The following is a 27294-nucleotide window of genomic DNA, read 5'->3' on the forward strand; positions in this document are numbered from 1 at the left end:
ATTAGCATCTAGTAGGCTAGCTACTTGATTGCTAACGTTAGCTAAAAACGCCGTTAGCATCTAGTAGGCTACTTGATTGCTAACGTTAGCTCAAACCGCCGTTAGCATCTTGTAGGCTACTTGTCGCAAAGTGACGCATGCGCAACTCACATCTGCACTCGTCGCAAAGTGACGCATGCGCAACTCAAAGCTGCACTCTGCTCATTTTGGGTAGTGACAGACCCTCAAAATAAAACTTGAAAATAAACGTTAACATATATAACAGCTGTTACGTCAGTTCTACTTTACTTGTGCTCATTTAAAATACAATCACTCAATACTTGTCTTTATTGTTATTACTGTAATGTCTTAATTTAGCTGTAGCCTGCTTTTCCCATTAAGTTTGACTTAACGTTATTTTAGACTGAATCTAGCTGCAGAAACAACGTAACCAGTGGGGCGGTGCCTGTTATTTCGAGGTGGCATGAACGCAGCATTATCATCTGCGCCTACGTCATGGCATACGTGTCATCTTGCACATGCGCAGAACGGATTCTGCAGGTGGAACGGATCGGGTACTGACACACGATCTGTTCCATGCTTCCGGTCGACAGCCAAGCCAATGTTAATTATGCTTCCGGTCGACAGCCAAGCTAACGTTAGTTTAGCTAACAGACCCTCAAAATAAAACTTGAAAATAAACGTTAACATATATAACAGCTGTTACGTCAGTTCTACTTTACTTGTACTCATTTAAAATACAATCACTCAATATTTGTCTTTATTGTTATTACTGTAAAGTCTTAATGTAGCTGTAGCCTGCTTCTCCCATTAAGGTTGACTTAACGTTATTTTAGACTGAATCTAGCTGTCAGCTAGCGGTTAGCCGAATTAGCTGTTAGCTAAACTAACGTTAGCTTCCCAGTGGAGGCTGGCCATAGGCTAGCGTGGAACAGATCGTGCAGGTCGTATCCTCGGTAAAACAGTATTATCTTGCGCATGTGCAGAACGGATCGTGTACCGACAGAATGCTCATAGATAGAACACAGAATGCTAAGGGAGGTGATCAATTGTTAGTATCAAAATGGCGCCATAGGAGCTACGCATTCCAGACGCTCGCTTACCCCCTTGTGCATTTGCAGCGCGTTTGCTAAATGCTGCGCATGTGTTGTCAAATTAATGAAGCTGTTTTCTTAATTTGCTTGTGTTTTGTCCATTTGCGTGTTTCATTAAGTTGCAGTGCGTTTGGCCCGGTCGGCCACCGTAAGCTTGAGCATCCAGCTGTGGTCAAAGTGAACAGCCCAAGCACAAGATGATGGCGAAAGCAGAGTTTAAAACCTTTATGCCGTGATTTACAGGTCACATTTCCTTCAGCTGTAACCTCAGTTCAAGAGGAATGAAATATAATAACAAAAATGTCACAAAACCTACAAGTTTGCCAAATTGAAATCTGATAGTCAACACATAATCTCAAGAATGGCATTATGAAATGAACAAACAACTGACAATTAGTCATCCCCTTTTGTAGTCAAGAACATGTCAGTGATTTTTAAATGTATAGTGTTTCGGTTTTTATTATTAAAAAGGAAGAAAAAAGAAAATATTTTGTCATACTGCAGAATGTCTGCAAACTGATAGCAGTCCATTTGTTTTACCCTGGTGGATGTTTGGTTACTCGTTTGACATGATTAGGAGCAACACAACCCTTCTCCTTTGTTTAGTCGGAGGCTTTTTGTGTCTCCGGGTCAGGTTATGCTTCATCAGAACTTGTTTGTGCAAAATCTGTGTTTATATTTGCTCTGAACAGCCCCATTAGAAGTGTGAAGACGTGAAAAGAGTGAAAAGACGACTGTCCTAGAGAGGCGGGAGACAATATTGGTAAAACATTTTGAGACAGTCTCTCCTGGAAGACATTCATCGTGTTGCAATCTGATATTCATATTCACATCAAAAGGTGACAGAAATATTGTGTCAAGATTAAAAAAAAAAGAAGGCTGAGAGAAGTTTCCAAAGCTAATAAACCGTCCAACAAGCAGAAGCATACAGTATACTGGCAGTGTCCGGTTGCTGTCTCATTGTTATGCCGGTTCAGAATACACAATATTTTTTTCTGATACAATGGTCCCTGTTTTTAGGAAATGATATACTCTTAAATTCTTGCTGCGATTTGGCTGAGAGACTTGACATGCTACACATTGGTCCCCGGCAGAGATGGCAAAAGTACTCACTTCCCGTACTTAAGTAGAAGTACAGATACTTGTGTTAAAAAATACTCTGGTAAAAGTAGAAGTACTGAGTTAACTTCTTTACTTAAGTAAAAGTAACAAAGTACAGGCTTTGAAATGTACTTAAAGTATAAAAGTAAAAGTAGCCTTGCGAATGACAACCACTTTTTATGCAAAGCTACCTGGACCACACACGTTACTAGAGTGCAAGATGAGAAACTTCAGTGGACATAAAAACCAGGCTCTTTATATGCCATTGTCTACATTTTAAATGGATGTCTGCCAAACATCACATATATGATTATTGTGACAGAGACTGGGACTCCAGCTTAATAAGATTCTGACTGAGTAGCAAGATATGGATTCAATTGTGATTCTGTGAGAATTCACAGATCCAGTTTCTCTTTTTTAATCGTCCCCTTAACATTTAAAGGAATCTACATGTATGTGTGTGTGCTCAAATATAGAAAGAAAATAAAGGATACAATATGAATTACTAAACATAGATTAATTAAGAAGTTCCCCATACTTTAAGAGTTACACAGCACTGGCCAGGAGTCATACTTGATGCCTCCTAGCCTATCTCAAACATCTCTCTCAGATAAGACCAGGGATGATTGGGAATGTCTTGCTGCTTGTCTGCCTAATCTCTGGGATCTCTGTTTTCTTCATTTTCAATCATGTCGCCGTCCATACTACTAGTGCTAACGTTACCACCAGTGGTGTAGTCTACGTGATCCGCTGGTATACGCAGTATACCCACTAAGAAAGCTCCAGGATTTCCATATACTCACTTTAAAATGTGCAATGACATGTAACAACATACTTTGCATTATTATTTTGATATATTTTGAATTGCCATCTGTTTTGGCTAATTAAAAGGTATTTCCACCGTAAATTGGTGCATAAAAGTGTGTCAGAATGCCGGAAAATGAAGTCTTTGACGCTCAAAATTTTCCTGGGGGAGGACACCCAAACACCCCCCACTATGATATGGCCCTCCATCCTGGCCCATACATATGCAGTACAGTATACCCACTACAATACATTAGACTACACCACTGGTTACCACCATCATGCTGCAATTATTTGCCGCAAATGAATGCAGAATGCGGCCGAATCTGTCGAGTCGTCTTGTAGTGGTGCGTTACATGCAACGTAGCCTACAGTATATTCCCATCCAATTAGATTGAATTCGGTATTGATCAAGTGAAAAATAATAACGGTAACTCCAGTGAAATTATTTGAAACTTGCTAGTGAGGACTAGATTAGGTCCGTATTTAAAGCTGATGCTGGTTTCAAACTTCGCCCCCCCGCCCCCCGGTGTGTCTGTAAAACACGGACAGAGACAACTTCTCTCTTTTGATGCTTGGGAATGACGTTGCGTGTAGCAACGTGAAACCTAGCTAACAGGTGAAGAACACAAACAACTAAATCACTAGCTAACCTACTTTAACTGTGCAGGAACTATAGACCAATACAACAACAGGCTTAAATGAACTGACAACATAAGTTATACTACTTACAGTTCTCAAGGATGCACACACACCATCTCAACTGATTATCCTCCGGACAGCAGTCTCTCTTTCTTTTTTCTCACTTTTTTCTGTGTGGCGCACCCCCTCGCGCTGTGAGGCGCGTGTGCCATGCTATTGCTCCGACATACACCCTCCTCAAAAAAAAAAACAGCCAATTTTTAAATGTAAGGAGTAGAAAGTACCGATATTCGTGTTAAAATGTAAGGAGTAAAAGTAAAAAGTCGCCACAAAAAAAAATAGTAAAGTAAAGTAGAAATATCCGAAGAATCTACTTAAGTACAGTAACGAAGTATTTGTACTTCGTTACTTCCCATCTCTGGTCCCCGGCCAATCAAAGCTAGCCATCTTTCAGTTTAAGTATACGACTTTACATTTTCTGGTTTCTCAGTAACTCCACTGCATGTATCATCCCAATTATTTTAATAACCCTTGTGCCTCCTTTGAGTCTAGAAGACAAAAATGTCCATGTCAATAAAACTGCCATGAAAATATTATATATTAATATACCATGGTCTGGGTGAATTCTTGATTCTGATTGGCTGCAGGGTGTCAATTAAAAAGTGGTGTAGCACACCTACTAAGGAGTTCCGATGAAACTGACAGTTTAACGTTTTAAACTAATTGCACTAAATTAAATGAGAAAAATGTTATTTCCAATTCTGAGTACTTCTTCAGTGCCTCGCCCTCTGAACACCACAGGATGGCGCCAACACACAAGCTGCAAAAAGTACGTTACGCTGCCCCTCTGAACTAACTTAGTATCACAACCAGAGAGTAAAGAACTAAAACTGCTATACAAATATTATATGCAGGGTTTTCCCTACCATTATAACCCTCAGGTGCAGCACCCAAGCCGTTTCGGGGACCACCTAAGCTAAATGAATGTGAAATCACCGTAAACATCAAAACAGAATGGTTGTAGCTGGTCTCTCGCTGTGCCAGAAGCACGCTGGAGGAGGGTCTGGCTAGTCCACACAGCATTCCTGGATGGGAGGAAAACGTGCTCTGGTTTCTTTAAACCAATCACAATCGTCTTGTGTTGAATAGAAATTGTGTTGACACAATATATAAAATTGAGTTTAGTTGATATTTTATGTTTTAAATGAGAAAAAACAAAAACATAATAAATGCTAGGTTTTTGGGGGGGGGGGTTAGCATAGTGCGGTAGAGGTCAGTGATTAACAACAGTGATTTTGATGCATTATTATTTTTTTGTGCAGTATATAATATGCAGTAAAATATCACCTGTTAACTTTCAAGTAAAATGCCCATTATTGCTCTATTACTTATATTACCCTTCAAAAATTCTAATAGCCTAATAACTTATTTTGGAAATTAAGCAAAAATACAAGATCACTTTGAACAAAATATATTTTTTAAATGCCCCAAATTGGTCCACATGTACCAAAACGATCTTTTTTTTTACCCGTCTTCCCTGGATTCATTTAATCTGTAATCCAAATCCTGCCCCTTTTTGGGATTTAGTCAATTTAGTTAGTAGATTTTCCTTCAACAAAGATACAGATTAAAAAAGAGAAGTACAGCTTTAAATCAAGCTCCAGAACTTAATATTGTATTCATCAAGACATTTACATCATTGGCAACACAGCAGGTGAGGTATGAAAAATATCCAGAAGTTTATGAAGGGCATTTAAAGACACTATGTGCTGATTCTTTGTGTGTGATTACAGTATAACAGTCACTGTAACAGCTTCTTGATAGTAAACCTATCGGGGAAACTTCATGTTGTTTCAACCTGGACCCTATTTTCCTTTTTGTGTCTAGGTAAAACAATCTTTGAAATTGGTCCAGTATTACAAGAGGCCGCTGCGAAACAAGCTACAATGCAAATTATTGGGCAGCTAGTGTCTGACAACATTATGGAAAGGATCCCTACAGAGATAGACCTTTTAGTTTGAAACTGCTCCAAAATGGCCATCGCAAAACCCACCAGACTCCATGTAAATAATCAGTAATTTAATCATCGTAAAACACACTTCATTCAAAGTGGACAGAAACCAAATAAAACTATCAGAAGCCGTCTTGGTTCATCTTTCCCCTGTTCCAACAATCACCACTCTGGTTTGGTTGAAATAAAGTCTGGTGGGTTTGCCGATGGTGATTTCTGAGAGGTTTCATGTTAAACAAAAAGGATCTTACTCTTTAACTCAAAGGTCTATCTCTGTAGGGATCCATCCCATAATGTTGTCAGACACTTAGAATAATAATAATAATAATCTGAGTCTGTCATATAAAAACAGAACTTTTAGTGGACGGAAATTCATGTCCACCTGTCCTATATAATTACATTGCAGCCCAGTTCACAGCTGCCACTTAGACACCAACGCACAGGAAAATAGGGTCCAGGTTGGAATAAAAAACAAAGTTACTCTATAAATCTAACTGCTGCTCTCACTAGTGAACCAGCTTCCGCCTGCCACTGACTCGTGTCCACAGGCTGCGGGCTGTCTGGGCGATGGTCACCCTGCGGGGCAGACGGAGGCTCCTCAGAGGCTCTCTGATACACGCCAGGACTCCTGGCTCTGCAGGCTGCCCCAGGCATTCATGGGATATGTAGTTGATTCTCCTCAGCTGTTTGCTGTAGTAGTTCCTCAGGTCACAGAGCTCTTCGGCTGCCGTCTCAGAGATGATGGAGTTGTGTGACGGAGAGCTAGGCACGGTGTCGCCACGCGGGGACCGAGAGGGGACCTCTGCTGCTGACACGTCGCCGCGGGGTTTCCTCCTCACTCTCTGAGGGGTGGTGGATTTGCGTTTGGAACAAGGTTTAACTGGATGTGATGGCGCTTTGTGACCATCGCTGTTATTCACAATGTTTATTTCAACATCAACCTCAATTTCATGTTGGGGCATGATGGACCTCCTTTTATTCTCCTCAACCTCTGTCAGCTGTTGGTTTGCCCTCTCTGTCCATCTGTCTGTCTGGCTGACTGGCTTCAGGTCTCGTTTCCTGGACAGGTTCCTCTGCTCTTTGAATACTTTCTGTTTGGGCTGTGGGGGACAGTGGTTGTCCATGGGAATGGGGTCAAAGGTCACAGCAACCTCCTCCTCCTCATTGGCTGATGTGTCCTGGAACCATGTGAAGACATAGGGTCAGTGAGCAGTGTCAGTTCAATCCGTCACCATAATATTCATTACTTAATGTCCTTTTAGAGTAATATAATATATAACAATTAATTATGTTAGCAGAGCCAGTGTGATGAAATGTTAGTGACAGTTAGTGGGAGCATGCTACATTAGCACCAGAGATCAGAAGTAATAGGCTTGGGCGATACTAACATTTTACAACTGTCAGAATTGTCAGAATCATCATTTATGCCCCAAAATGTCAGCAAAATGTGTCGTAAAGCTGTCACTTTTCATTCAAAATTCAAACTACTGTTCGCACGTCAAAATAAATTACATATTTCATTTGTAATGATTTGTTAGAATTTAAAATTCACAGTTTATATCTGCAAGGCTGTGCCTGGTAGACTACTCCTAAAATGCATTGTCTATCTGACCCACTGTATGTCCTGTTCCAGGCTCTTGTTTTCTTTACAAAAAACAAAAGACTTCTTTTAAAGAATCTTTTTTTCTTTGTAAAAAGCAGCATCTTTAGACTATTGGTGACTAGCATGCTGAGCGATACAGCGCATCACAGTTAGATTTTAAGCGGCCACATACAGCTGCACAACGTTTAATCATGCTAGCTGGCTCGTGAGCGTACACCACCCTACATCCATCAGCGGAGCCAATGAATAAGAAGCAGATTAGTTGAGCTTACATTTTCTTGCAATTAGTGCCCCCCCAGGAAGATTGATCTAATTAAATTAACTCGTACAAAATAGCAAAAAGAGGTTGCGTTGCCAATAATGTCCTTTTATCGCCCAAGCCTGCTGGTTAGGAACAATAAGATGATATCATGCTTATTATCTTACAACATTAAAAAGCACTTTAAATTATGTAAAGAGAGATTCCAATGGTACGTGTCCACTGACAAGCATCATTTCCACACTTCCCATTCATTGTCTATGTGAGCAGCCGGGCAAGGCATTCCGGTAGCATCGCAATGACTCTCAAGGAAGCGGAGCTTCGGGTTTCCCGCTCCTCATTTGCATAAAGTTAAATCCAGGCTACAAAACAGGGTCGTCTCGAAAACTCACAAATTTGGATATTGCACTAGTCCCTACTGCAATTTTGATAAAATTGCGATTAATTGTGCAGCCCTACTGGTGTCCATCTAAAATAAAGAAAGATTCAGCAACTACAGATTATCTCTCGCGTAAAATGTTCTCAGAAACACAGTTTTGGTTAACTGTTCCAAACGAGCCGCCATGTTGGTCTTTTTTTTTTAATCCGGGAGCAGACGGCCCCACGAGTAAAGCGTTGGTCCAATCAGGTGCAGCCATGGCCGTTGAAGGAGGGCGTAGTCTATATTCTGATATCTGCTAGTGCTAGAGCAATGCTGGAAACTGGTGCAATTCTCGCAGTCAAAAAACGCCGCTGTGGACACGTACCATCAGTGTTTTTATCAACCAACCCAAGCACTAAGTTTGATCCAAAAGTAAAGCATGAAGTAAAGGTCTGAACAGTGTTATGCTGACAGAAGCAGTAGTGAACAGAATAAAGAATGATGGACTGTACTTTTGGGAGGAAAAAACATGGTTAGGGAAGGTCTGTCTTGACTTTCTTGGACACAGGGGCGTCTCCACCACTTTGAACTGATCTCTTTCCCTCTTTGGCTTTGGCTTTGCCCTGGCCACCCGCAGCGTTTACCTGCAGGTCATTAACAAAAGTCTTTATCTGAGAGGGTTCAAAGACCTACAGGGAGTGGACCAGGGAACACTAGAGGGGACACTCAAGTCTGCACATGGACATAAACAACCATATCCTCCATTCATCATCACAATGGCAGAGGCTGGGGATCCCAGAGGCCTCTCTGTACTCAGATCATCTTTCAGGTTCCTTGCTCAATCGGTCCACATCTACATGGAACAGTTTTAGGACCTGAGCTCAAAAATAAAATAAAATGGTCAAGAATGCTAGTCAAAAATGCCCATCGTAAGGGCTTAAGTGGTCTGAACAACCCCAAAATATTCCAATTAGAATAATATAAAAAACAAGACAAAAGCAGCTGATGGTTCCATTTAGCCTGCTGGAACCAGCTAATGTTTAGTATTTTAACTTGATAAATGACTAAGGGAAAAATAAAAAAAGAATCCATGTCCAAAACTTTCAACCCCATCTCATGGTCTTCATTATTATCATCATCAGTTCATACTTCGATCACGTGATGAAAAACACGCCAAATCCATTACAACAGAGCCAACTTCAATTTGCTGATGAAGACCGTGACAAGCGTTTAAAAGTCCAGAAACAGAAAAAAAGATATTACGTGGACTATTCACAAAGTCAAATTTTAAAAATGTAAAATTGATTATTTGAAATATGATTTTTAAATTATGAATCGAATCGAAGTACTTAACAGACCGATAATTTCATTAGGGATGTCAGCTGGTCACTACTTGTGTACCATGATATAAATATATAAATAAGGTAAGTAAGTAAAAAGCCAAAGGTAACCCCTTTGTGCAGTGTTCTATGCAGTCATACCTTTTAAACAGCTGTGCAAATCCCAGTGGCAAAATTAAGATCAGCAGTGGAATCTACATCTACTATTCAATCTATGATTAATCATGTTATGGTACTACTAGCTGTGTGGTAGTGGTGTGAAGATGATTTCTTTTACAGATTGTTAAATCTTGAAAACCAAACACAAAAAAAACTAATCACTGTAGCTGTGTTTCCATTCAATTCAATTCAGGAATTCAAGCGAAATTCGTGCAAACTCAAAAAAGTATTGCGAATTAGGAGTGCTTCTATTAACTGGATTGGAGTGAATAAACTCGGCTACAGCGTAGTTTGGTCAGAAGTTGGCGCTGTAATCCGCCAGTAAACAGAGTGGAAGAAGTAAAAGGTTGCTAACCAGAAACAAAGAAAGTTGCCTTGGTTATCTAACCCATCTACGAGAGAAAAATGGAGGGAGGTCTTTAGGAATTTGGTTTTAATTATTCTTTTATGTCAGCTAGTATTGGCCATGTTTCATGCTGTCCGGAGACGGAGACAAGTTATGGGAATATTTGGGAAGACGGCGACAGGAAACAGCTGATCAGTCCTGTGAGATAAATATTTGCTATGTCAGATCTCCTCCTGCAAGGGCGTTATCATATCTCATTTAGTGCATCGACTCTTTTTCGACACAGAAAAAAAAAAAAACTCAAGGGAGTGGACTTTTTATTGCACAATTGAGGAAAGTTTTATTGAATTTTGCCGTTTTCGTACAGATTTTGAATGCGATACTTTAAAATGCGCATAGAAATATGTGAATGGAAACGCGGCTACAGTATGTGGACAAACAGGCTTTGGTATAGACTGAATGATTATCAGTACAGTGTACAAATCACAACATTTAGCTTCAATGACTTACCTCTATTGATTTTCAGAAACAAATTAGATGCGTGACAACATTTTTAAATAACATTAGGACACATTGGAAGAAGAGGAAACTGGTTAGAGAGACTTCACAAAGGGAACAAAGAGAACTGGAAGAAGAGTCACATTAATACACAAACACAGGAGATACAGAAAAAATGTTCAGTGGAGCACTAAAGAGAGGAGCCCGACATCTGCTGTAGTCACACTGTTGTTTTCCCCATTATTTGCTTGTCACAGTTAACTTGGTTTTACAGAATATGGTGGCCAATATGCCTGGTGTCCTTAAAGGTTGGATTTTTCCTCATTTTTTTAATTAAGGCATTAAGATCAATTTCCAAAAGATTATTTTTTTATTCCTCTTTTTAGTCAACTTTAGCATGGGTTCATAAACTTATGAGTGCCACTGTATACTGTATGTGCATCATTATCAGACTGTTTTACACCCAAAACATGTTTGCTTTACAATACCAACAGCAGCATCAGTCGGACTCTACTAAAGTTTTAACACTTTGCTCAAAAACGTGAACTACCAAGCTGCCTTGTATATTTGATCAATTTCAGAGTCCTTGATTTTTCAGCTGCGGAGAGTAGCAGCTGCTATACTGGAAAACAGGACTCCTTCAAGTCAGTTAACATCTTCTGAAATCAATCGGAAAACAAATCCCAATCCCAACGGTCACGATATAGTGGGTTAAAATGTAACCAAGAACTATCTGCAAAAGCTATTTGAACCAAGCCCGATGTTCACAGTTTTTTTTTTACCATGAGGACATAAAAGGGAGAACTGTAGTTTGATTAAGAACTAATTTTTTAACTCCTTAATTACAGCAGCCTGTACATGCATATGATGCCATATGCCAGACACAGTGGAACATCTGTTTTGTGATACATCACTGTGGGCAGCATTTACTCACCACCGCAGATGCAGTCCCTGTTCTCATCTTCATGCTGAGTGTGTGAGTCTGGTTCTTCAGCAGAGGAGCTTTGCGGCCCAGCTTCATGTAGAAGTAGGTGGTGTACGGAGTGAAGCTGAAATCCTCTCTGAAGTTAACAGACAGAATTACATACCTATGTCAGACAGTCTAAACTGCTCCGAAAGATGTTCTTATCAACATCATGTAGAGGTGTACGTAAGCAATGGAGGGACATTAAAACATTTCCAGCCAACTACGTTCTTAGTCAACAAGAAATGCTGGAGCTACTCGGAGCACACAAGGAGGCCGTCCTTCCCGATGACCGACGCCAGTAGGCTCGGCTTCAGAACGTGAACGCATGCAGTGTCTTAACACAGCACAAACCCCTCTAGAAGTAGGAAGGGCGTGCACTCATCCAGGTAAGTTAGTCTCGTTCTCACGTTGAACGCAACACGCAGGGAGAGCGAGACAGGGGGATTAGTGTTACGAGCTAGGTTAAACTTTAGAAGCTCTGTGCCTTTGCGTTTTAAGCCCAGGTTAGCTTAAACCCCTTGTAACACTACCCAATAATGTAATAATAGGGATGTCCCGATCAGCTTTTTGGATCGGGACTTGGTAAATGCCGATCCCCGATCAGTTAAAAAAAATGCCCATATCGGCTCCGATCCGACACTTACGATCTGGATCAGGAAATCCCTACTCAATAATCAAGTTGGTGGTAAAAAGAAAATATCTTGTCTATGTCAAGCCAAAGTATGTCATCCCACTAATAACTTTAAACAGAAATTTTAAACAATCAAGAATGTAAAAATCCTAACAAAATGACTCCTATCCACGGAACATGACGAGTCACCTGAGGTATCCCTGCAGCAGCAGCCGCACAATCACCGCTTCAGCCTGCAGCCGAGACAGTGTGGTGGTCTGGATCGTCTTCCTGTGCTTGGCTGGGCCTTTCCCCATCCACGCCTCCACCAGCTTCAGAGGAGTCAGCTTCTCATCCATCGACGCCGCTAGCTCCAAGATTTGCACCACCTGCTTGGCATGCTGGGTAATGTCCACGGTGGTGTAATCTGGAGGGACAGATGTCAGACGATTACTAACTCCAATTTTAGAGGAGACAGCGTTTCACATCCCTTAAGGACACATGCAAACATGGACTTTATAAAAACAAATCACATGCACAGACACACACAGACACACACCTTTTGCATGGCGACAAGTATCACACATCTGGTTGCATCCTTCATCGTCCCACACCTCATCAAAATGAACAGCCATGAGAGAGCGCCGACACCTTCATGCAGCAAACATGAGACTCAATAGACATTCAAGTCATGGTGCGTAGGCACACAGATAAACAAATGTCACTGCATTACAACAAAGGGTACAAATGGCTTTGGCTACATTGAACGCGTAATACGCGGACCGTTCGCGAAGCGGATGTGCCACGGAATGTATCTTTTAACCGTCTCCACATGCAGCGCCACACGGCGTAGGATTGTGAGAGTCACAGACGAGACTGAGAGCTTTTGCTTTTGGATTCTTGTTGTTTCTTCTGTTTTTTTGGAGCCGGCACAGCGCTGTGAAAACATCAACCTACGGTCAGCTGTTATCAGAGGACGCAGGTGAGGGAAACAAGAAATAAAAACACAAACTCTCAAAATGAAACTGCTAATATGCTCATTGACAATCTTTAAGTCGTTTCCTGTATATCTGTATGATCCATTTCTGGATAAATATAAATAGAAGACTGTCCTATTTTTACGCTTGTAGAGCAGATCTCTGCGGAGCAGATGCACCACTACGCGCTGCTCCCGTGTCCGGTGTCGCCAGTTTCATTGCTTGAACTGGAAGCGTAGTGTTGGAACGTCCACTCCGCATACATTACGCGTGTCCTTAGCCTGTGAACCAACTGTGATAATGAGCTAAAACGTGTAACAATTTATCCAAACATAAAAAACTCTTCAGAAACAAAATATTGAATCACTGTGAGCTGGACCAGTGATTTCTTGTGTGGTTATTTCCTGTTTTTCGACTTCTTAATGGTTCTTTGGTTTATCTGTACAGATTATTTGGTTCTTGTGTTGTCTAAAAGAGTTGATTTATTCAAAAAAACTGAGTTAAACATGGACACTGATGGATGCAAATTCTAATATGAATAATGAAAATCAAGAAGGGGGTAGGACTAAAAAAGTTCTCAACTTCTTCCTACCCCTTTGGAACATGAACAATATTATTTGAATTGCTTATTGGTCGCTGATAATCTCATTTCTTTTTCTTCTGTATTTTAATTTATTTTAACATGTTCAATAAATTGACTTAATAACACTTTGTGAAGTACCGACAATGTGTGTGTATTTGTGCGCGCGCACTACCTGTCGATATTATGACAGTAGTCGACCATCTGCAGCAGCTTCTGCTGACCAACGTTCTCCATCACCACCATGGTGCTGATCCTGAAGATATCAGGGAAGCCAAAGTAGACGATGCAGTCTGCTTGGCGGTCATCTCGACCTGGAGATACACACACATAGGGATATTACGGAGGGATTTCTGCAAAAAAAATACTAGAGCCGTATAAACTAGTATTCTGTCCTGATGGAAGTGAAACGGTGTCTACCTGCGCGTCCGCTCTCTTGGTAGTAGTTCTCGATGGACTTACTAATGGTGTGGTGGATGACAAACCGGACGTCAGGCTTGTCGATGCCCATGCCAAACGCCACTGTAGCTACCACCACCTATAGGACAACAAAATCACCTGCTGTCACTTCTGATATTCAAATATGACACCAGTAAGTGTGTATTTTTTTTTTAATTAAGAAGACGACACAGCAAACAATTTTTTTAATTGAGATTTAAAATTCACTTGTGCCGATTTAAGGCTCTGAAAAGCCACACAGGTGAATTCAGTTATTGTGGCTGATTAGACCGCTGCTCAGGTTAATGGTGGGCCGGAGCTTAGATGGGAATTCATTAGGTCACAAGTAAGCCTGTAACAATTCAAAATTTTGCTGAACAATTAATTATCTCAGAAATAATTGCGATTAACAATATAATTGTCTCTTTTAGTGAAATAATACTTTTTTTTTTAAATTTATTTATCACTTTTTCAAACAAATTAAAGTTTAACTGAATGCCAGGATACAGCTTTTGTTATCACTGTTATGTTACCCAGATATGCAGGTTCACAGCCTACAAAGTAAACCACGCCTCTTTATTATCATAAAACATTGTATTTTTTGCTGAAATAAAAAAAAAAAATTGAAAATAGATTGTATTCCCATTAATAAAAAATTAAGAATTAATCAAACAAAAAACAGCGTGTTTAATTTCTCTGGCTTTAGACGGTTACAGCCTAGGCTGTTTAGAGTTGCTATGGCAACAAGTGACAGCTACGGCTAGCATAGCTTTAGCTAAACAGTCCGACCAATAATCACTTATATAATTAAAATTCCGCACATCTAAAAAAATGCTCTTTTATTAACCTTTATTTACCAGGAAATAATCCCATTGAGATTCAGAATCTCTTCTGGCCAAGACAGCAGTATAATAGTTCCATATTAAAATATACAGTGATAAACAAACAATATAAAACAAAAAAAAGACAGTTGTCAATTTAATATCATCTCAACATAATCACCAGCAGCACTCAGTAACTGCACATGTGCATTTAGTACTCAAATAGTTGTTTATCTTCATTTTAAACTGTGTCACTGTGGGTAGGTAGTCTAATTTAAGATGATTCTACAATTCATGCCAGGATGAGGGTGCAAAATGTTTAAAGGCACTTTCACCGAAGACAGTTAACGTTTGGGGAATGTCATACATGATTTGCCCATATGATTGAAATGCAAAATAACTGCGTTTATGTAACAACAATTATTTAATTAGTGTTACAGGCCTAGTCACAAATCTTTTCAATCAATAAGAACGATAAAGCTGTCATTAGTTCTTTTGTGCAACAAGAGATTTAGGAAGATGTCAATCAATCAGTCTAAACACACCCACAGAGTCCTGGGGAGAGGTCTAATCAGCCAGATTAACCCAAAACACCTGTGTGGGTGTTCAGGGCCTTTAACGGGGCTCAGCAAACAAACTTGCTGCTCTCCCAGAAATATCTCTAAATGCACAGTAGGGCGCAGATTCTAGACATTATTTATTTATTTAACAACATCTTAGTTCTGACAGTAAGTTAGTTAAAATCCCCTTAATATCGGCGTAGGAAAAAACAATCATCGATCATCCCTTTAACCGTCGATATACAATCTGATCGCCAATAGTCCTCGTCATCCTTGGTTTGTTAAGCTTCATTTTGTGGTTACTACATGCTATTTACACAGAAATTATACATGTCTATGTAGTACAGAAACAATTATCCATTAATCGGTTGGTTGATTGACTGAAAATGAATTGGTTCATTCATTTAATAAAGTTAAATGTGAGGATTTGCTGCTTTTCTCGGTTTTCTCCTCTGTTTAAAACAGAACTTGTTTTGGGCACTTTTCACTATTTTGTGGACTTTTTATAGGCTAAATGATACATGGTAAATCAAACGTCAAAAAGTCAAGATTTAGGTTTTACTGTGTTTTGACTGCGTAATGATTCCTTCATGTGCTGAGGTTGCTGAACCATTTACTGGGATCATCCCAGTCATCATTACCAAAAGAACCCCCCCCCAACCTGGATTTTATTGGAGGTCCATTTGCGGTGAACGCGTGATTTATCGTCGGGGTCCATGTGTGCATGGTAGGGATAGGCCAGGATGTCCTCCTTCTGGAGTTCAGATGACACAGACTCCGCATCCTTCTGAGAGAACACATACACGATCCCTGTGGCACACACATCAGGAAATATGGAGTAGGACTGCTCTGTATGTGAATATATACTTTAAATCTAATCAGTCATATCTCATAATCACTTTGTAGATTTGAGCATATAAGCCTGTAAGTGATGCATTACATTTGCTTTTCTTTGAGTTTTCAGTCTTGCTTGCTGCAGTACCTGACTGGTCTTTGTATCGGTTCTTGATCAGAGAGGCAATGTCACTTATCGATGCCTCAGAGTTAGAATCTTTAATACGAACCTGAGAAACAAGCAGACTGTTAGGGTCACTCTAACATTTTTGTTCGACAGGTGTGAGGTCCCGACACCGGATAAGCGGACGAAGATGGATGGATGGATGGATGGATGGATGGAGGTGTGAGGTAGTATTTATAAATTATTGTTGTAGACATTTTTAGTAATAGGCTAAACATGCAAATACACCAGTATGGTCTTTCATGTTTTATAAGCAGATGCAAGGCAGTGCAGATGATTTTACAGGGTCTGACAGGTGTGTTAGCAGGTATGTGCAGAGCACATGAGAATATGTGCTTGACAAAGAGACATTCATTCATGACACCAGAAAGTGTGTACTTTTTTTTTATCAAAAAGAAGACACAGCAAACTCGCCTAAAATCGCCTTAATATCGGCGTAGGAAAAAACATCATTGGTCACCCCTTTAATCGTCGATATACGATTTGATCGCCAATCGGCATAAGCCTACAAGGCAGCCGCACGTATAGTCCTTGTGTATGTGTTTGTGTAGGAAAGTGGCTGAAAGGTGTGTGTAAGAGAGTGTAGCAGCTGTGGTTACCACCTCGTAGTAGAGATTAGTTCGGTTGAAGGATGCAGAGAGTGTGATTGGCCGTGGCACACACAGGATCTTCTCACAGTCCTTGAGGACGCTGCTTGTTGCTGTGGCTGTGAGCCCGAGCAATGGGACTTTGGGGAACTGCCTCTTTAGAATGCCCAGCAGTTTATAATCTGCACAGGGACACACGGACATACACACAAACACACACAGCAACTTTGAAGATAACCCTAGAACTAGGGGGTAAGTTAGGTTGCCTTAGAACAGGGGTGTCAACTCAATTTTACTGAGGACCACACTGGAAAATGTCAATCACATCAAGGGCCAGACATGTATAGATTGTTGACATATTTTTACTTAATCGAAAAGTCAAATATTTTTGACTGTATTGTATGTCTCATATAGCCTATTTGGTCCACATAAAGCCCCAATTCAGCAAAAAAGTTCTTTAGCCATCATAGAATTTAGCAAATCAAGCAAAACAATTTGTTCTAATTACATTTTTAAAAGTAGTCTACCCGACTAACAACAACCTGTTTCACAGGCTGTTTGGGAATTTCTGCGTCTCAAATTGTGCTTTGAGTGTGGCGTAATTGCAGTTTGAAAAACCTTTTCCTGTGTTTTTCGGTTTGGCGCACAACTATGAGGGCCAAAATGTATTGTGAATCTAAATTGATATGCGGGCCGGATCAAAATTTGCAAGGGGCCTGGATTTGGCGCGAGGGCCTTGAGTTTGACACCTGTGCCTTAGAAGAACTTTACATCCACACCCCACCATCCGAGTGAAGGAGACCTCTCACCTGGTCTGAAGTCATGTCCCCACTGGCTGCAGCAGTGCACCTCGTCCACAGCGATATGACTCAGCAGGTTTAAGTTGTAGGCTTTCTCCAGACGAGACATGAACAGCTTGCTCTTGGCGATCTTCTCTGGAGTCACGTACAGCAGCTTGAAAGTGGCCTTGGGATCCATCATGCCAGCCATGACGGTCTTGGCTTGCTCCTAAAAGTATTTGTTTTGTTTTTTTACAATTTGCTTTTTCATTTTGAATGAATGAAAAAGCACGAAAGCTGTCACACCAAAACATTAATATTATTCATACAAATGTAAATACATTTAGAAAACTGTTGTCTAACAACGTTTTGACCAAGAAATGAAATGATGTTTGGTCACAGCAGGAAAAAGCTTTCTTCTGTTTCAGTTCATTTGTGCCTTTGTTTCATTACAGTTGATATAGTCTCGCATTGCCAGACCTTCCTCCACAGCGCTGCGGAGGGGGGTCTGGTTAGTCCACACAGCATTCTGGGATGGTAGAAAACCATGCTCTGGCATTTCTTTAAACCAATCACAATCGTCTTGGGCGGCGCTAAGCTCTATACGGAGCCACGGTGCCTCTGCTAAATAGCCTCAGGAAGGAACTTGTTTTGGTGGAACATGTGTACGTTCAAAAGTAGTTTTAGTCGTGCAACAGAAAACTCCAAAAGATTGGACAGATAGTCTAGCTAGCTGTCTGGATTTACCCTGCAGAGATCTGAGGAGCAGTTAACCATAGTCCTCACAAATCCACCGGAGGTTAGAACGCCAACACAAAGAAAGAGGAAGGGGACGGACATCCGGCTGAAAACAGTCATCCGGCAGAATTTCCTGCGGCACCGGAGCAATCCCGGAAGTGGAACGTCGTGGATATAGACTACAGTTGATATAATACAACAAAGTTCACATTTGTCAAATGACTGTACTGAGGCGGATTTAAGTGATCTATGGCCTTTCGGCTACACTTTTTGTGGGCGATGCTACTTGGCAATACTAGCAAAGAGATAACCATGTGATTCACGGACGCATTTTGATCAATGGCCAGTTGTAAAAATAAGAAAGCACACGCATGTGTTCAGGAAGTAGCCTACAGACATAAATAGGCCTGTCGTGATAATAACGTTATCGACTTATCGTATGATATAGAGAGCCGAAGTCATGCCTTTCTACTTCCGATCCATGGGACCTTAATTCTGAAAAAATATGACAAATATATATTACAAATATGATGTTCGTCAATTTAAAACTTTATTTTTCAACTGAAGAAAGTCTCCGTTTATTGTTAAACTGTTGAAGTATAAGATTGTGAAAATATGTAATTGACCCTTCGCTAAGCCAAGCCCGAAAACTGCCACAGGCCAATTGTGGCTTAGCAACCGTTACTAGGCGCAGGGGGTCCGTCAAGCTTTCGAGTGAGGGAAACACGCCGAAGCGTTGTGCAAATCCGATACCCAGTATCCTAAAAGTTTGGACAGGGTGTCTAAGGCAAGAATACGCTAATGTTAGCTAGCTAGCTAACTCAGCACAGCATTGCTCGGAAATAATGACGGTTCTTTGTTCATAATGCATATATTTGAACGTAAAATAAAAAGGACAATTCCGGCGCAAAACGAACCTAGGGGATAATAACAGATGTGTACCCACTCGATCGTTCTCTGGGACATGTTTTCATGCTAATCGAACGCGTTCGTAGTTTGAAACAAGCTAGCGCGGACCGCTGATTAGCTTATAATGCTAGTATTCGGGGCACAGGGAAAGTAAAAACAAATCGCTAGTTATACCACTAAAAGGGCTCACAATATCAGCACACTTCAACGGTAGCATAATGAGGGTCCCTAAACTGAAGCATTGAGAAAAAGATTGAAGAAAGATAGATTATAAAGACAGTCGCATTCTCGTATATAGGCGGCCGCCATCTTGGGAGCTACTGTCTTTCTAAACTATCTTTTTAATAAACTGTCTGTACACTTACAAAGGTCTCAATGCTAGCAACAGTAATTAAGGAGGGTGGGGCTTAACGAAGGGTCCATTAGAAAGACTACACACTTAAATGTCTCATGGATGACGTCTCGCTGAAGCTACGATGTCTGTGTGTATGGTACTGGGGATGTAACATTACTCTAATGAGCAGAGGATCTCGCTTGGCCTTTTGCTTCTCTGCTGATAACACTTCACTGAATAAAACACAGCAGTTAAGATCACATTACATGTGTTGTGGAACAGAGCTAAGCTAGTTAGCTAGCGAGCAAGTTGAGCATCAAGCTAGGAGATGTAAATTGTGTAAGACGAGAGATGTAGTTCACTGAGCGGTTTCACACTAAACTAAGTGGTCATATGACAAACCTACGGATAACAGACTTTCTTCGGTTGAAAAATTATCTTTTAAATTGACGAACATCATATTTGTAATGAATGGCTCAATTCAAACAGGGTAAAAAAATAATTTGCCTCTCCCCGTTCACTACCGTTCATATTTGGGTGGTGATTGCGCAGTGGATATGACACATGCCTTTGGTGTGGGAGACCTGGGTTCAATTCCCACTGCGATACATCAACCAATGTGTCCCTGAACGAGACACTTAACACCTAGTAGCTCCAGAGGCGTGCAGCCTCTGACATATGTAGCAACTGTAAGTTGCTTTGGATAAAAAGCATCAGCTAAATGACATGTAATAATAATAATAATTTTTTTCCGAGTTAAGGTCCCATGAGGTCTACCGGAAGGGGCGTGACTTTGGCTCTCTATATGGACATGACATGCTTGAACGCTGCGCCTAAGCTATTTTTCACGGTGCCTTAGCCGAATTGACAGACAAAAAAGTTTTGCTGAGACGAGACATACACAGCAACAGTGAACCAGGTGAAGTGAAAATAACAAGGCCAATAGGGGTTTTTCCTGACACTACTGACCAGCCAGAAAGTTTGGAAGAATTAGTGTAAATGGACACAGCTCCGGTGTGAAAACATGTGGGGGTTAAGGCGGATGAAAGAGAGGCCATTAACGTGAACGAGCCGCTATGTCAACTTTAACATTAAAATCAATGCCAAAGAAAAATGGAAATACAACTTTTATTTTTGTGATCAAATTTGTCTTTTACTGACATTTGTTTTTTAACAACATGTAACAAGCAAAAAAACAATGCACAACAACCTTTTTCAGACTGGTAGGCCAAATCCATCGGGTTCAAACAACATTCTGAGGTGGTTTAAATTGCGATTCAGTCCGGCAGTTCTGGCCGCTCAAATCAGATTTCAAAGTCTTTTTTGTGTAACTCCTGTAGCCGAGGGTTATGAATTGTGCATATAGTTACATTAAATTCAAAGAGGCTCTGTAGTCCGAGCCAGCGTGAAGTAAGAAGTCTTTATTTACTTCCACATTGTCCATGGCAGCGCAGCTGTACTCTGTTTTTACCTTTCACAATAAAAGTCCAACTTAAATTCACTCTGAGCATTACGCTAAAGAGGCAAATCAACAAAATAAAGACACACAACAACGATGTCAAGTCCAGAGTAAATACTGTAAAATGCTGAGCAGATGCTGCTACTAGCAGAACGCTATGGAGGACAACATCAGTCCGTTCTGCACCGCGACTTAACCGGGGACTTTGAGAGCGAAATTATGGACCTTTGTTTCTCAAGCTTCCTCGTTGGAAGCCAGCTTAGCTATACTGACGCCTACGTCATTACCACAGCAACCCATGCAGATTGGTTGGTGATGTTTGGACACACAAATCCAATCTGATTACTTGGAAATAACAGTGCGGACAAGTTGGATTTTCCTGCAGTCTGAACGTAATATAAAAACTCATCTAAAACAAAAGCATCCCATCTGGTATTCCGGCCTGGGAACAAAAATATCCTTAACAACGCAGTAGGAGATGGAAAGTTGGCAAAAATAGATGCATTTGCCCGAGTGAAAAGTTAAATGTAACACTCTACTATAAAAGTAGAAAACCTTAACTGACATTTATGTCGAACATGTTACTTTGTTGTACTTGTTGTTGTTACCTATATCTTACTTAAAGCTAATATATATACTGTAGAGGTTACTTTGCACTTTTTATTAACAAAGGTCCTAAACATTTAGGGAATGAATCACTCTCTATACCCCTGTGCCAAATGTCTAATATTTATGTTTACATTTATGTTTATGCAATTTATGTTAACAGAGCCCAAGAGTCTGTTTTGTTAACTGTTTTGCTTGTGTGGTTTTACTATTTATTTAGGATTTTTTTTTCTTCACATTTCAATTCCAATATGGAATTGGGAATATTTTCAAGAATGAAAAATGAATTGCTCTTTAAAAGGGTGTATGCGAAATCTGACGCTCATGCAGTTTTGTCAAAGAGTAACGTTGGAAGAGATCAACAGCCTAAGAGGTGAGATGAAGTGAAATAAACAAGTGAATACGTTGTTACCTTGCTACTGGACGCATTCAACATTACTGCGGACACGTCAATGGACTTCAGGTACATGATCTGGTCCTCCATCAGGGACACCAGGGGAGTGACAACCAAGGTAAAACCACACACACACACACACACACACACACACACACACACACACACACACACACACACACACACACACACACACACAGACACACGTGTGTGGAACACAGGTAACGTGTTCCACATTGTCCCACACAGACATACTCTTTGTCCTACATTTGGTTTGTTGAGACCTGTGCCACAAACAAAGTTTGACAATGCATTGATTGACTATTATCTGTGATAAATACCAGTAGACTAACAGATTCTCTAATCTTTACAAATAAAATACATATGCATACAGTATGCGCAACTGTAACTGCAACGCCAGTTCAGTGGCATGACTAAAGTAATATTACAGCTCATTTCCATATATGCGACGTATTCCTTCAGCTGAGAATCTGTATCGCTCATAGACTGAATATTGACTATTGAGTGATGCTATTTCCAAGGCACTTGATAAGTGAAAAGAGCTTTTGAGCCGATTTCAAGACAAAACCCGGAACAAAAACTGGTCCAGACCAGGTTAGCAGAGCGACATATGTTACCCTAAAAAGAGAGTCTCCTTCGTGATAAGGCAAACCCTGGCTTTAGACTCAACAGACTTTGTTAACCCTCTCATTAATCTTGCTTTGTAGTACAGGCCTCAGGTCAACCCAGTTTAGATCCAACACTGTGTATTTGTGTCTCAGTGTACCCTTGGAGCAGACTGCAGGCAGTTGGTAGCAGAGGCTTTTCCCTCTTCCTGTGGGCATCACCAGGTACAGATCTTTGCCTGACATGGTCAGGTTGATGGCCCTCAGCTGCAGTGGTCTGAACGTGGAGAGTTGGAACGAGTCCTTCAGGTGCTGCTCCACTTCTTTGGACCATGGAAAATCTACCAAACATCAAATGATCAGAATCAGAAAAGGCTTTATTGCCACAATAAGTTACACATATGTGGAATTTGCCTTGGAGAATGGTGCATACATTAAAAAAACAAATACATTAAACAATAATATAAAATAAACAATGAATACAGAAACATGTATAAAATGATTAACACAAGTCAACAACTAAAACTCTAACTGTATACAGTACATTGTGTAGAGTACCTGTTCCATCATAGAGCTGCATCTCCTGCTTGCTCATTGCTGGATGGGCTCCAGATGATTTTGAGGAAGAGGATGATGAAGAGGAGGACGGCTGCGCAGCATCGCAGGCCTCCTCCAGCCGCTGCAGCAGTGCGTCTTTACGAGAAGTCAGCTCCGCCTGCTTCTGCAGGAGTTCTGCGATCTGCAGCTCCACCAACTCCAGCTCGGCCTCCACTGAGTCCAGCTCCGCCTGCACATCTGAACAAGAACAAACACACCAAGAACACTGTGAGCGATCTGTTGATTCACTCTGCTGAGAGGGGGATTGGCGGCATTTGCAGACCTTCCAGGACCCTGAGGCGGGCAGGAAAGATTCCATCCAACGGTTGTCAACATATCTATGTGTGTGTGTTTGTTTGTGTGTGTGTGTGTGTGGTCTGTCTTTGAAATATCTTGTGAACCATTCATCCAATCTACTTCACACTTGGTTTCCTGGGTACCCAATGAACTTGGGGTTTGGAATTTGGAGGAGTTTGGACAGCGTTGGATATTAAACTGTGAATAAACCTAAAAGACCGCAGAAAAAGGGTGGGGAAAAAAAGCGCTGCCATAACGCTGGCTCTTCCGTGTCTACCCTTCACAATAAAGGTCCATCTTAAATTCACTCGGATCATTTTGCTTAGAGGAAACTCAATCAAAAGGCATTTTTGCTGACACTAAATCATATAGACACAAGGGGCCAGCGCCTGAGTCGTTTAAAGGGGCGCTATGCAGTTTTGGCCATTTCTTCGCTTTTATTTCGCAGGTTTCTCTATAGACCTCCCCCCTACAGCTTCGGAATAGATATTTGTCAGCTCCTATGTTTACTTGTGTGTGACTCGTCGCTTGCCAGCTCAGCCATGACGATAGTGTGAAAAACTCCATCTCTACCTTGTTAGATGGTTCCTGAATGGGCGTATGCGTGCAGTGCCATGAAGCAATTAGTTACATCACGAGACCTGATATCACGCCATACTTCCGGACGCTGAGGCAGCTGCTCGCCGGCTGAAAGTTGCAAGGATGGTTTTTCCACTCACATGTGCTAGGGGGAAGCGAGACGACCACCATTCAACTCGGAAAAAGGCATATAACCATTCCAATGACTCCAAAGCTGTTTAGTTAAGGTAAATTAAACTAGCAAATGCACCTGCGCCCATCTGTGTGCCCATGGGCATGCTGGTCTTACAGGGAGGTGTGTTCAGGTGTTAAAGTGTTGTCAAGTCACTGCTTGCCGTTGTCGCCAATTGTCCACTTGGTATTAAAACATCTTCTTTTACTGTTCCTCGAATCATCCTCATCTTTTTGCTGGTTGCTTGTTTCAGCGGGCCTCTTTACCCCCATAATGGGTCGCCACACTTTTTTGAGCTCCAATCCAAGGATTGGATGGGCAGACTTGGTTGAAATGTGAAAGAACAGTGGGAAAGAAAACTAACGAATCAATTAATTCTCATTGGCTTCCCCAAATTTCAATAGGAGTGAGTTTCACACTACTTGTCACCAGGGCCTGAAATTAACACCCAACCAAATGCGGGTGAATTTTGCCATTGACGGGTGAAACTGTCAATCTACCTGCAACCAATGGGCAGCCAATGAGAATTAAGTGATTCATTAGTTGATTTTTTTGCCACTGTTCTTTCACATTTCAACCAAGTCCGCCTATCCAATCCTTGGATTTGAGAAACTTTAGGCTACTTAGTCCTAGCATTAAATTAGGAAACAGGGAGAGACAGGATGTTATAGAGTAGCATGTGCTCAAGGTTCTCTCAGTGGAGTTATCCTCATAGTGTTGACAAGGTCTCACACCTGCACAGGTAGTAATCCTATGAGGATCACACCTCCACAGCTAATGATCCTTCTCTTTGCACCTCCCCCAGTGTTTCTTTAAAGCTGAGGCAGGGTGTTATTTGTCATCAGTCCCCACGAAATCCCCATTCTCTCATTCAAAAACAACTGCAGGGTTATCCCAGAGGACCATGCAACTGTTTACATCTTAGCACTGTTGGGTCTTTAGTAAAGGGTTGGCTCGTTTTTCATGCTAAAAAAAGACTGATGCAGAGTAGTTTTGTAACACAATTGTTTCTTGGCATGGAAAGAACAGACCTACCTTTATTTCTGCCACCACCATCCATATTTCTTAGACTGATTTGCTCAGTAAGGAGCCAACCATCAGACTGTCAGAGATGTTGATATCATTTCCTGCAAGACAGAAAGGCATGCTAAGCAAAATTCCATTTTAAAGTACTGATTCCTTTAAACATTGAACTGCCTTTTCACAAATTGATATCTTATTTTTTATGCTGGTCCCTAGTTTGTTCAAATGAGAGGCACAGACTGGGGCTACTCTAATTTAATAACATTGATTTACAGTTATCTGACAGCAATTTCATTATAGGTGCTCATATTTACTATTGAGTTACTGTTTAAGTAAATTAATACCCTACTTCTACTTTTAGTTTAGTGTTTTGCATTCAGTAATTAGATTTTTATATAAATAATTCAGTATTTATACATTAGATAAATTATTTTAATTATTGTCCTGTGGAACATTCATATTATATTTAGCAATTGTCAGTTCCCCTATAAAGGCGCAATGTAACCAGAACAAAGATAACCAAATATGAATTGTGGTTACAACGTTAAATGCCACATTTTGTCTCATTAGTATTATCAATACACATAATTTAACTTACCACAACTAGCTAGTTATCTTAACATAGCTAAGCTAATTTAGCTAAAAGTCGACAACGCTGCACCACAGGGAGCAGCGAGTTACCGTTAACGTTAGCCGTTAGCTTGTTAATGGTTTACCCTTACACAAGGATATCGGAGCATCATGTTTAAGCACTGCCATCTTCTCCAGCTAACTAGATTAAGCTAAAGATGCTCTAAACCACCTTCGCTACATGAAAAATTCTCCTCTCTGTTGTGAGCAAAGTTAGCTAACGTTAATATGTCAGGGACAAGACCTTTAAAAATGATAAAATACAAATGACTGACCACTTCGCAACTTCGTCCAGGCCAGTTTCTTCACTGTTGGTGAGTCCACTTCACGGTTGCTATAGCAGACCACACACCGCCGCGGCAGAAATGATGTAGCGCCCTGCGTTTCGCCTGCCAGGCTGCCTACAACTGCCGCCTCCTGCTCATAGACAGTGCTCCTGCTGCAGAATTGACACTTAAAAAAAAAACAAATAGTATATCATGAATAGTGCTTGTGCAATCTGTGTTGAATACATAACCTGGGAGACCAAAAATATCCTGTTATCTCATGTCAACATCGGCGCTGCCTGACAAAGCAAACCCGGCCGGGACAACTGCATTCAAACAAATGTGTGTGGTGCATTCAACATAGGCTAGATGTTCAGTGGAAAATGACCTTTCTAATTTAAATGTTTCTCATTTTCAGTAAATATTCTTGTCATATGCAATCCAGTGTGTTATGTGTGTGTAGATGAAGATACATATTTCCAGCAGAGTATATATTATAAATATAGATGTTAAAATGATTCATTATAACAAGTTGCAAAGTGGGAGGAGTCGTTTAATTGTTCCTTTTTATATTTCCTAAATGTTACAGAGAAACACCTAGAAGCAGTCCCTAATGGGATTTATGTTATGGCCACCGATTTTAACTCGTTCAACTTTGTTTCAGAAAAATCATGTGCTGTCCAAAAGTTTGCCATGCTGAGACCAGGTCGGTTGACAGTTCTAAATACTACAATACCCATAAGCCTCGGCCGCAATCAGCAGTAACGTTTTTTACATAGATCTTTATCCCCCTAGTGTTGAAACTATAGATAGATTTTTCTTTTTGTTATAGGCTATGTTTTTTTTTGCCAATGTGTTCTCTTTTATACGAGTTTTATATTTGCACAATGCACGCAGAGAGAAAATGTAGCCTAAGGGAACTTTTCTTGTATTGTGTAGGCCTATCTCTCTCGAAAACGTTATCTTGTCTTGTTTACAAGAAATAAAGTAGGCCTATCATCAGTTGCTGTTGACATTACGCTTCTTCTTTTTTAAAGATTAAAATTAGATTAAAAAAGCAGTGGCATGAAGCCTATTGAAGAATTTAGTGTGGTCTCGGGTTTAAAAAT

The 27294-nt window shown here is 40.7% G+C and overlaps 1 protein-coding gene across 4 annotated transcripts; it reads right to left on the reverse strand.

Annotated features, from left to right (window-relative positions):
• Window positions 1–5294: 5294 nt before the first annotated feature.
• Window positions 5295–26493, reverse strand: recql (RecQ helicase-like). 4 transcript variants are annotated; one of them, XM_039791009.1, is made up of 15 exons: window positions 26195–26492; window positions 25302–25393; window positions 23180–23416; window positions 22783–22962; window positions 22014–22120; window positions 17586–17784; window positions 16792–16958; window positions 16112–16235; window positions 15833–15981; window positions 13773–13890; window positions 13528–13666; window positions 12355–12446; window positions 12006–12222; window positions 11153–11279; window positions 5295–6830 (listed from the first exon to the last, which is right to left on the reverse strand). In XM_039791009.1, exons 2-15 carry the CDS (start codon window positions 25324–25326, stop codon window positions 6159–6161), a joined length of 2553 nt encoding a protein of 850 aa, XP_039646943.1. In that variant the 5' UTR covers window positions 25327–25393; window positions 26195–26492; the 3' UTR covers window positions 5295–6158. The 4 variants fall into 4 exon arrangements, with proteins under 4 accessions (XP_039646943.1, XP_039646944.1, XP_039646945.1 ...); XM_039791010.1 differs by having other exon boundaries at window positions 16154–16235; window positions 26195–26491; XM_039791011.1 differs by lacking the exon at window positions 5295–6830 and adding an exon at window positions 8397–8519 and having other exon boundaries at window positions 26195–26493.
• Between the last annotated feature and the right edge of the window lie 801 nt (window positions 26494–27294).

The sequence above is a fragment of the Perca fluviatilis genome, chromosome 23 (assembly GCF_010015445.1).
Source record: "Perca fluviatilis chromosome 23, GENO_Pfluv_1.0, whole genome shotgun sequence".
NCBI lineage: Eukaryota > Metazoa > Chordata > Actinopteri > Perciformes > Percidae > Perca > Perca fluviatilis.